The sequence below is a fragment of the Leptidea sinapis genome, chromosome 26 (genome assembly GCF_905404315.1).
Source record: "Leptidea sinapis chromosome 26, ilLepSina1.1, whole genome shotgun sequence".
NCBI lineage: Eukaryota > Metazoa > Arthropoda > Insecta > Lepidoptera > Pieridae > Leptidea > Leptidea sinapis.
Window position 1 is genome coordinate 10,486,556 of NC_066290.1, and position 12,408 is coordinate 10,498,963.

Here is a 12,408-nt window from a genome sequence, read left to right on the forward strand (position 1 = left end):
ATATTAAGGTATAATATAATACCTAAAAGAAGAAGTAAGAGAAAAGAAACCATTCGTTTGCAGTTGTTGAACTGTATACTGCTACTGTAATGGTGCGCCTACCATCACCTTGACCTAATTGGTGTCTGTAGATTCCTCTCCAATGCTAACAGTTAGTTCTCGTAGTTTGACGTACTCTCTGTACCCTAGATTCTCTTCCCAGAGTTCGGCGAGTCAACAGCCTCGTGTAGAATGAAATCAGGTGTGGAATTAGTTTCAGCAGGGTGTCACAGTTCAAACTTACCCAGTTGTTTAGTCAATTTTTCAGCGAGGACGCCTAATCCCTAAATCTATGCTTTAGCAACTTGCCTGTAGACTTACATAACCCCTGGGGGGTCGCCGGCAGAAGTAAAAAGGCAATGTACCTGGACTACAATAAAAACACAAATTTAGTGTGAAGGATGGCCAATCGTGGTGCTCTTTTTGACATGTTAAAATCCAATCATTTTCTAATTGAAGTTATATTTCTCTTTTTAGTTTAAGTGGACATTGAAGAGAATGTCATTTCACAGAGATATGAAGAGGCGAATGGTACTAATAACTTTAGAGCTTCCTTTGCCAGCTCTGGGTATTCTTATTTTCTTTTTATCCAAAACTGCAAGTCTTTTAAAATTAAATTATATTATTTATCTGGCTGACAATGGGTTCCCGATATAAATAAGATTGAAAATACTGACTTAGCCGAATTAACACTAAACAATAACCAGTGGGAGGCTCCTTTTTATTATGGGCACTATAACAGCGGCGCCTATTTCTGTCGTGAAACAGTAATGTGTAAGCATTACTGTGTTTCGGTCTGAAGGGCGCCGTAGCTAGTGAAATTACTGGGCAAATGAGACTTAACATCGTACGTATCAAGGTAACGAACGCAATTGTAGTGCCGCACAGAATTTTTGGGATTTTAAGAAACCTTAGCGGCACTGCATTGTTAAGGGCATGGCGTATCAATTACCACCAGCTGAATGTAATGGTCGTCTCATCCCTTATATTCATAAAAAAAACATAAACTGTATATAATATGTGAGACAGTAAAAACACATTAAATAGGGCGGGTGCATGACAACGTATTACAAGTAATGTGTAGTTTCGAAGGCAATTAAGTGTAAAGTAATCATGGCATATATTATTGCATTGTAGAAAATACAACATTAACAATGTAGGCTATCAAATATACTTTGAATCAGTTTCGACGAGTATTACTAATGAATATGTTTTCGAATCGCCCATTATTTCATACAATGACATACTGCTGATCCAATCTAATGGCAAACAAAAATGCAACTTCGTTTCATACAGATGAGCGCGCGATACTGTACAATCGAGCGCAGTAATTATATTATTATGACCATTTACCAGTGGGAGGCTCCTTTGATGCCGGCTAGATTATGGGTACCACAACGGCGCCTATTTCTGCCGTGAACCAGTAATTTGTAAGCATTATATATTGTCTTGTTGTTTTTGAAGAATCCTGAGCGCCGCTGCATTGTTATGGGCAGGGCGTATCAATTACATCAACTAAACGTCCTACTCGTCTCGTCCCTTATTTTCATAAAAAAAGAGGATTTTTGTAGTTTTTGTTTGTTTAAAAAATTTAAAATTTGTATTTTTTTTTAAATAAATTATAATTAAACTGGCTGACCGGGCAAACGTTGTTTTGCCATATACTTAAATTATTTTTAGAGTTAGACCGTTTCTTGGACATTGCTTTATTTTTCTAAAATAAACGTAGCCTAAGTTACTCCTTATTAAATCAGCTACCTGCCAATAAAAGTCGCCGGATTAGCCGGAACAAACAGACAGACAGACAAAAATTGTAAAAAATGTTATTTTGGTGTAAGTACCGTATATATATTCATTATATACATTTAGTAAAAAACGGTTATTTCAATATTACAAACAGATACTCCAATTTTATTTAAATGTATAGATAATTCACACAATATTTTATAAATTATAGCCTATATATTATTCTGGTGTGTAAGCTATATTACTGCAAAGTTTCATCAAAATCCATTCAGTAGTGTTTGCGTTAAAGAAGTTCAAACATACATCCAGACATACTAACTTTCACATTTATGATATTAATAGGGTTCTCTATACAAAGGCGTAAATTTTATTCCAAAATATTATTCAGTATGGCTAGTTCTACATAACAAATTTAAAAAGAGTCACAGATTCAGAATCTTTTTTTCACCATGAAAAATACTGTATGTTTAAAAATCCTGCTTCAGTGTTCATGTAGTACTTACATACAACATACAAAGAAAACTATCAGCTAAATACAAGATAGGCTGTAATTCCACGAGGGTGTGTACACAGCATGTTTAGCAAAAATGAATAAGTATTTAACGGACAATAATAATAAACGGTCTTAAAACTAGCTTCAGGTAATGTGATTACTTATGTCTAACACCTTAAACACATGGTCGGACTTGGTACGGCCTGACCATCGCTGGGTCCGGTGGACGCCTCGCACCAACCAACGACATCCAAATAGACTTGCTTACAAAAAAGCACCCAGGACTTCCTTGTATACCAAAAATTGTCATGCCATGTGTATTCTAATAATTAAAGAACTTCTCGATGCTATTCAAATTAAAACTCAACTAAATGAATGGCTAATTAATATAAATTTCTATGCTGTATCTGATATCTTAAATTTGTGATTTTTTTTTATTATCTTGTGTTCGAACTTTGACTGCCTATTGTATATTTTGTAGAAATGTTAATATGATGTAACAATGAAGAAGTACTTGTAAATTTGGAGGTTCTGATACTTAGAACTGAAACTCTTTGAACTTTTCACCATAAATTTATGATTATTAATTAATTAATGATAATTAAATTCCCTATACAAAGACGTATATTTTATTATTATCCAGTAGGTATGGAGCTAGTCCGATATAACAAATTTAAATCGAGTCACATTCAGAAATTTTTTTCACCGTAAAAAAATAATGTAGATTTAAAAATCCTGCTTCAGTTTGCATGCCCTTTTTGGCTAATGTATTGATTCGTATTATAGTTTTTGTTACCTTTTATACACACATTATGCAAATAAAGAATATTTTTTATTGGTCCTGTGTTCTACAGTCCGGACGTTAGTAATAATAATTTTGTGCGATGGACTACGCGATATACATTGTCCCATACCAGACCGCGTTCGATGGTTCGGCCGTACCAAATCCGATCATGTGTTAAAGCTTTAATATAGATACCGAGTTCGCGACTTTTCCTTTCTAAAAACGTTAATATTCTTCTTCATACGGACATAGAAGTACAATAATTCAACGCTTCGGCAATTTTGTCGCATGCGGAAGTTCATATTATTATTGTTTAGTTCCGATAGCACTGATACAGTTAACACGCAACCTCAAATACACTTTGCTGCATAAATGTTTAATGCATGTGCCATTTGTGCATTCACTACAGCGGAACATTCAAAATGGTTGACGTTTGGTATAATATTTATTTATTATATACATACACTTTATCGCATAATATTACATAGTATTTGGTCCCTACACTAGGCATAGCCTGTCCTGTAGGCAACCAATTTACATTGTATGATTTTTTTATGGAAAAGGGGGACAAACGAGCGTACGGGTCACCTGGTGTTAAGTGATCGCCGCCGCCCACATTCTCTTGCAACACCAGAGGAATCATAGGAGCGTGGCCGGCCTTGAAGGAAGGTGTACGCGCTTTTTTTTCTATTCTAAATTCATAAATTCAATTAAAATTAATAAAATACAAAATATTTAGGTACTGATTATATTATGTGATCTCAGTCTTTCTTATTTCTTGTAGTATTATTTTTACACAGTCTTACTACGCATCCCGTCATTTTAATTTAAGTTATAAGCAAAGTTTAGCAGAACATGTGGCAGGTCAACGTCACATATTGTTCGAGACTGGCTTGAGTACGCCAATTGCGCGTAGTATTAGTTGCCGCACTTTGCGATTACGCCTGCGGTATCTAGTTGGAGCGCAGCGGAGAATCTAAGGTCATATACTATTAAAAAGGTTGATAAATTCAACTAAATTTGGCGTAGCTTATTTTTTTTGTTTTGTATTTTCATAAAAGAAAGCTATATCTAAACTAGGGAAATAATGATTTATAAACAGACTTATTGAATGTCAAAAACTACCAACTATTTGAACCCTTATAGATTCGTCATGTCTATCTGTCTGTCCGTCCGTATGTCACAGCTACTTATTTCCGAAACTATAATAAATATACTGTTGAAACTTGGTAAGTAGATGTATTCTGTGAACCGCATTAATATTTTCATACAAAAATAGAGGAAAATAAAATTTGGGGGTTCCCCATACTTAGAACTGAAACTATGTCTAGGTCTTCAAAAATGTTATTGAGGGTTCCAATATAATTTTTTTCTAAACTGAATAGTTTGCGCGAGAGACACTTCCAAAATGGTAGAATGTTCCTCCCCCTGTAACTTCTAAAATAAAATATAAAATATATGATATACATTACCATGCAAACTGCCACCGAAAATTTATTTGAACGAGATCTATGTAGTTTCAAGGACTTCAAGAACTTTTTATATTATGTTACTTTGCTGCTACGGAACCCTTCATGGGCGAGTCCAACTCGCACTTGGCCACTTTTTATGATTAAGAATGTTAATCATCAGAAGAATACCAGCATGTGGACTAGTTTCACAAGTAACAGTTGAACAGACGACCTTTTGGTTCTTAAAGTTTTTATTAATTTTTTGTATTAATTTTTTTGTGTTTCTAAGTATGTTTTTGAATGAAATATATATTCTTATTTGTTTCCTTCTATTTCGACCTAAAAAGTTGAAAGGTTTCACTGTTTTATTTCACCTTTCGTTTGATGCACATTGTTTATGTAATAAATCACAATATCGGACCTAATTGTATCCAACTCAAGCTGGGCTATTTTTAGCAAGAATCCCAGCAAAGGGCACCAGTATTCCCATATAGTAGGTCGATGACACGATAAGACAGTCAGCATTGGTTTTGTTTGAACTGGAGATCATAATTTACTGGTGGGATTACAGTTATTAACTCTCCATTTCTTTAGATAAACTCTATGTACGGTAACATATAATGATCTCTGTCGTCACTAAACTGCTCAATATGGTCTTCCATCTATATAAATAGAAATCAATGTTTGTATGTTTGTTCCCTATGCGTTCCTGAAACATCATCAGATTGTGACGAAACTATTAAAAATTTATAATATATGAATTTTTGTTAAAATTTTTATATTATTCTCGTTAAAAAAGAAAGTTAAATAGATAACATAAGACTATGACGTATAAAAATACTCATACTTATAAGGCTTTTGAAATTTTTTTGATGTAGGCGTTACTTTGCGGCAATCCATAATTATCCAAAAATGTTTCCTATCCAAATTATCCTAAATTCTCAGGAGATGTTGACTCGCCATACTCTGGCACAAGTCACTAACGGCCGTTCCCAATCTACAATCTACAGATAAAGATAAATTATTAACTTCTACTGTCAGTAGTAGTAATTAGCTGTCAATAATCTGAAGATGTCCCAATATACCCGATAAGTAATTCTTATCGCCTAAAACTGAATTATTAGTTACCCTTAGAGCGCTTTCGCGCTACGTCCGTTGCGAATCCGATCCGTATCCGTAAACACGGTCCGAAGTAGTCGTAGAACCATTTCTTTGGTAGTTTACGCATTAGATCCGGCTTCCGGCTTACAAACTAATTTGTTATGTATATAACAGCCATTGTAAAATACTCTATTTGATTGAAAAGAGTTGACGTCAAGTATCTTGTATGTTCTTCTCAGGAGCTTAACTTTTTCCGAACAAATGGCACATTCAGTAATTTAAAAGAAATACTTATATTGACGATTCAAAAGCGCTTAGTTTGAGCCTAATTGAATAAAGTTTATTTGACTTTGGCTTTTGAAGAATAATTATTTGTCAATGTGTGCATTAGCTAGTGGTGTAATAAATCGGTTATACCTTGTAACAATAGATTCGCTTTTCCTATCTTACTGTATCTCCGTTAGTCCAATCGCAGACGACAGACTATCCGTGACGCACTTTTTAGTCCGCGATAGAATTAGATGCAAATTTATTTGAATATAGTGTTAGAACTGAATATTTAATATGAAAACAGTCCCTTTAATAATCTTTCTAAAAGAATAGGATGAACCCAAAATTCTCTATTTCTTCTTTCTTTTTTAATTCTCAAGTACGAAATAACACACCGCAATATCTGTACTTCCATTGCGTGTACGCGCTATAGTTCCGCCGACAAAATGACTGAAAGTGTACGTCGTGTGGGTTGAGCCAGTGTTATATCATTTAACATCTTGACTGTTGATTCTTAATATATTCTTGATAATGTTATGTATGTTCATAGTCACATAAGTGAATTTGCTAGAAACTGTCATATCCATAATGTTAACACCAGGAACAGACATAATCTTATAATGCCTACTACTCGGCTAAGTCGAGTTAGTAAGTCTATTGTGGGGCGATGTATATGCTTTTACAACACGATCCCAGAAAATGTTCCAAACAAAAGTATATTCGTTAACGTTATTCAAAATAATTGTTAAAAAACGTTGTTGTGGTAAAGGTTACTATAACATAAATTACTTTCTTAATGATACTTAATGACAGATTGGGAATGGACCGACCGCCCTCACGCTATTAAATAATAAGTTAAATTGTACAATATTACTTTGTAAACATATTTTTTGATGAAAAAAAAGGCCCGCTTAGTTTGTTGCGCCCATTCTTCTCAGGCCTGAGGCGTGGAGTGGGTGGTTGCTTTTTTTTGTGACTTTCAATAAGTGATGTCACATCCTATTTTGAATAAAAATATTTGAATTTGAATATCTGCCAAAGACATTTTGCGCGCAATGCAGACTTTTTGTGAGACTCACAAAAACTGTGTCATCTGCGATAGGCATGCTAGAGATGTTCATTTCTCTCCCGCACTCAGTCTATACTCTAGTATGTTGTAAGTCTTTGGTCATAACAAATTATTATACAATATATTGTTAATATTACAAACATAATTAATATCGTGTTTATTTCAGGTACATAATGCGGCACTGTTGGATATTACTCGCGGTTTTTGTGCAATTAGCTACATGCGATGATGACAATCTCATTGACTCAAACCCCATACCAGCTGTCTTTGAGTGAGTAGTATTAATTATAGCACAAGGTTGTAAAAGTATACACTTACAGATGATACGATTTGTTTTTCTATGTCAATTTATCTAAAAAGGACACATTTTTATATTTTACTACCCACTTGGCTAATATATATATTAGTACAAGTACAGAAGTCTCACCCCGCAAAATCAATTAAAGAAATAGGGACTCTTGCGGCCACACAATAAGGTGTAATTCAGATCGCACAACGCTATTAACCTACATTTTTATTTACCTAGAAGTTGCCTCTCTTTCTATCGCGTGACTCTTGACTCTTCTGACGACATTAGGGTTGTCTTCTTTACCTAAAACTGTAGCTAGTAAGGTCAACATAAAAAATAGCTCAGTTTTTTCTATAATATAAATAGGTGTGTATTCGTAATCTTAAATCAATCTTTCGTTGTTAAACTTACATTAGTTGCAGATAGTAATGCATGCGTTGGAAGACCACAACATAATCAAACTTACTTATTATAGGAAATATATAATTTTATTATAATAACACTTTAAATTAGATTGTTTCAGCGTGTTTAGGAAGCTTTAAATATTTAAATTAGGATCGCGATGACCTTTAATATACTTTGCTTTATTTGTGTTTCCCCAATTTTAAAAGATCAGTCGGATCGCTAACTTACTGGCTAACAAAGCTCGCGCGTACCTCAGTGCTCGCTCGTGGGTCCCTACTGGCTAGCCTACTCTGTAGAGTCCTTCCCGCGTACTTACGATTTCGATACCTACACGGAGAGACAGACAGGCCTGACCAAGATACGGAACTCTTCGTACGCGCGTCTTAACTTGTACAGTTTTGAAGTTGTACTTTTTTCGGATTTGGTCCGACTGAACCATCAGACGCGGTGCGGTATCGGACCATATTTGATTGTATTTCGCATTGTACATCGCACAAATTATTATTATTACCGTCCGGACCGTACCGTGTACCTTCGACGACGGACTAAGTCTGACCATGTGTTTAGGCTATTACGATGCGCGCACCGACACCCTGGCATTGGTTCATCAACTAGACCATTTGTATCCTACTTCAGCTACTAAGCCTCTAGTTATTCATATGTCTACTGAACCACAACCAAAGGATGAGAATTCTATACACTGTTTGCAAAACAAAAAACGGGCACCTAGTTAATTATCCTGTTCACTAGCATCTTCAGATTTTTTTCATAATTCTAAGTAGCTTGTGTAATAATAATACATTAACCCCCTTATTCATAATTGTCTGCTTACTTAAAGCATAGCTAATTCTCACTCTGTCTTCTCCTATTGACCGAAGTCAGAATGAGAAATAACACTCTTTAGCAGCTGTTTTAAGTTAGCGGACCATTATGAATAAGGGGGTAAATAAATAAGCAAAATATAGTTAGATTAATGAAAAATGATCCCAGAGTCTAAACAACTAGTTCCGTATCTGTTCATTAAATATACAAGCAGGGTAAAAACTTAAGTTTTTTTAACGTAAAAATAAAAAGTAAATGTTTAATAATACCGAGTGTATACCCCTCTTGCTAAAATGACAGCTTGTATTCGTCGGGGCATGCTATCGATGCTATTATTAATTGTTACTTGTGTAATATGCTCCCACTACACAGCAATTACATTCCTTAGCTCCCTGATGTTTTGCGGAGCGGTCTGCACCGGTCTTACTCTTCGTTTTAGAACATCCCAAATGTGCTCTATAGGATTCAGGTCGGACATCGAGCTAGCCAATCCAAACGACGAATCCCTCTTGAATATACGCTTCCACATCAACTATTAACAACAAAAGACAAAACGTTACAAAGAAAACTTCTAAAATAAAGCAGTAACAGCACGAGAAATATTTCGACATGTACCTAACAGCAATGGAACTGCAAACCATATTGACGCAACAGGACGAGTGCGAAGGGGTGAAACGGAAACGAGAGGGAGCATTACGTTCCAGCGAGGTTCAGACGTAATGTGTCATGTAGTACTCATTGACGATTTTATTATATTATAAACCCTTATAGTTTCTTAAAGAGCGCGAGCGTTACCGTCCATAAAAATCAAATTTTCTCCAAGAACCGTTAATGCGGGTTGTGCGTGAGGAATTAGGACTTTCGATATGTATATGATATGTGCATTCAAAGTGCCGTTTTCTATGAAGACTAACTCTAACTCGCTGCCCAAAATATAACAGAGCCTCCACCATAAAGGGTTCTTTCTTCAAAGCAATCTTCTGCGAAAATTTCTCCTTGCCTTCGCAGTACTCGTCGACGTCGGTCCTCACCATATTATATAGTGATATTCCGGCTTCATCCGAGAATAATAATCTACACAAGTTCTCTTGAGTCCACGTCGCACAATTTCGAGCGAAGCTAAGTCTTGCAACTCTGTGCTCGCGGAGTAATTTAGAGCTACGGGCTGGACGGCGACTGCATATATTGGCAGCGAGAAGCTTTTTGAGATCGACATAAGAAAATTTGAGATTTCTCAATGCCTGGTTAACCAGATAACAGTCAGCTTCTGTGCATGGTTTCTTCCAGACCCAGGTCTTCAACAGACGGAACCAGTTTCTTTATATCGTTGCCAAGTCCTCTGGACAGTCGAACGACTCACATTTAGCCTCTGGGACACAAGATTGACTACACCCTTCCTCAAGTAGCGCTATAACTATATGCTCGCTGTTATCGTTCTATCAACCAGTTTAGAAACCACTTAATAATAATATCAAGAGTTAAAAATATCAAGGAAATAGGACAATCCGACAATAATTATCTAAAAATTTAGAGTTAAGGCGCTATAGTCCTAAAAAGTAACATTTTTAAAAATCTACTTAAAATACTTCTACAAAGACTACGGTTCCAATTTTTTGACATGTTTATCTTCATTTCTTTATCTAAATTATCGCTGTTTCGAAAACACGATTACGAAAAAAAATCTCGATAGATATAACTATCAACGATTCCCGCCACGACACGCAATTAACTGCAATTTTTGTTAAAGTCCGACTATGTCTTAAATTTGAATTTTGAATAACCTTTTTTATTCACCTAACCTAACCTTTAACACTTCATAAAAGTGCAAGTAATATTCTCAAATGATTAAAACCTCTTTTTGTATTTTCTAATGGGACGGAAAAATTATAACCGCCCGTTTTTTCCAAATAAGTTTTATAAGTTGTAAAATACAATATTTCTTTGTAATTGTATTTAAAAATAAGTAATGGATATTTAAATTAACGTTTTAACTTACTAAATTATACGGTATATTTATATTTTTGTGGTTTGTATTTAATTCCTTCTTTTTTACAATATTGTTTATTCTATAAACTTCAAATAGCAAGAGGAATAATTTTTGAAAGGATTTATTTTTGTTACGCCAAAGAAGTATTTCTTCTTGCGTGCGTTAACTCACTTTTTATACCACTACATTTTACTAATTTTATTTTGAAAGTTGACGACGACGGGGAATTTTTCTTCAGTGTACCTGTGTATGATATACATATAAATTTTACATATGAGATTACAAATCTAAGTATCTAAAAATAAACAATTTTTCACATGTGTTCATAGATACAGAAATACACAAATTATTTTAAAGTACTCTAGCAAATTTTAGCATCATCATCATCAACCGGAAGGCGTCCACTGCTCGACAAGGTTCTACCCCAAAGATCTCGACGAAAATCGGTCTATCTTGTCGGTCTGGCTTTTACAACATGATCCCAGAAAAAATATTATGTAAGAAAGGATCAAAGATCACTAAGCAAAGCTTGAAAGGCTTTCGGAATAAAGACTAAATAATTGTTGTTTAACACTATATGAGAATTGAACTTATACAAAAGCGCTTTCTGCACCATGTAAGTTTTGGCGATAAGATATGTTAGCTTATCATCCTTTAATTACAAAACCAAGTCACTTACCGATAAACGATAAACGGTTACTAGTGAAATACATTAAGTACAAGATGAATTCTGCGGCTTAGATATTGTTATCGTCAATAAACACGTCACATATTCCATTACATCTTTAATATAATATTATTATATATAATGAAGCTGTTTTATTCACATTTAAAGCCATATGTATCCGAAGTATCCGCGGAACGGCAAAAGTGTGCAGACGACGTAAGCACACTTTCCTCCTTTTAGTCGTGTCTCAAATGTCACTGGGACGAAATTTGAGATATCTGAGGGCCTACCATCAACTTTTAATAAGCGATGCGACTCCGATGCAGTTCAGTTTAGGTAAGTAAACTGAATCGCTAAAATTCGTACCATGAAGTGCCTTTTGCATGGCTGGTACTGAATGGCGTTTGCATCGCTTAAGCAGAATGAACGAAATAAATTTGTCAGTGGTCCGCGGTGTGAGAAAGAGATGACGCTTTACAGTAGTTTGTCTCTCTTACTCGAACCATATGCGTTGCGTTTCGAAACCTTAAATGATTTTAGCGGTTTTTTTGCGTAGAAAATACTAAAAACACATTTTAAAATTGCGCTTTATAGGGTCAAATTATAAACCATTAAGGCCTTTTTTGTAAGTACTTATTAAATAATAGCAATATAAATAAATATAGTTCTTTGAATTACAAATTAAATGTTTGCTTAGGTGTTTTCGTAAAAATAACGAGCAATGAACCGTTATAGTAAAATATCGTTAGAGTAAAAGTGTTCAGTGTTATGAACGCACCTCCATTGAGGTTTGATTTGACACGACCACAGAGTACCTACATTTTTTTAATTCGTTTTTGCGAACAGGCTATAGCCCGGGCCCTTACTGCCTCGTCTTTAGTATATTCATATTTGGTATTTATTTTCAGTATTTTGTTTTACAAAAAAGTCCAATAAAGTATTCTCATCTCATCTTTCATCAATAAAATTTTCCTTTTCTATATGTTTTCACTATTTTTTTCAAAGTCCTATAATATAATATAATTTTTGTCTGTTTGTCTGTATCAATGTCCGGACAAACTAAAAACTACTGAATAGATTTAATTCAAATTTTGCTTGAATATTAACAGCAGTAAGTTCAGCAAGAAGTCGTGACAACATACAGGGTAGATAATATTGTCACGCTATGCATGCATAATATTTTTCTGGTTAATTTCGTCCAGGGCACAATATAATTAATTATAAGCGTAACTCAGCGGTCTCCTTGAAATTTATACCTACGTCTGGACGGAGCGCTAGGGTTGGT

At 34.8% G+C, this 12,408-nt stretch overlaps 1 protein-coding gene across 4 annotated transcripts in view; it reads left to right on the forward strand.

The window, feature by feature from the left end:
* The window catches only part of LOC126972445 (chitooligosaccharidolytic beta-N-acetylglucosaminidase), a 561,898-nt gene that overhangs the window by 3,753 nt on the left and 545,737 nt on the right, over positions 1 to 12,408 (forward strand). For all 4 annotated transcript variants that reach the window (XR_007731139.1, XR_007731141.1, XR_007731140.1 and 1 more), the window contains exon 2: positions 7,120 to 7,224. Coding sequence is in view for 1 of the 4 variants with exons in the window: in XM_050819216.1 (XP_050675173.1) it covers positions 7,127 to 7,224 (98 nt within the window). In the remaining 3 variants the exon portion in view is untranslated. The remainder of the gene's footprint in view (positions 1 to 7,119; positions 7,225 to 12,408) is intronic.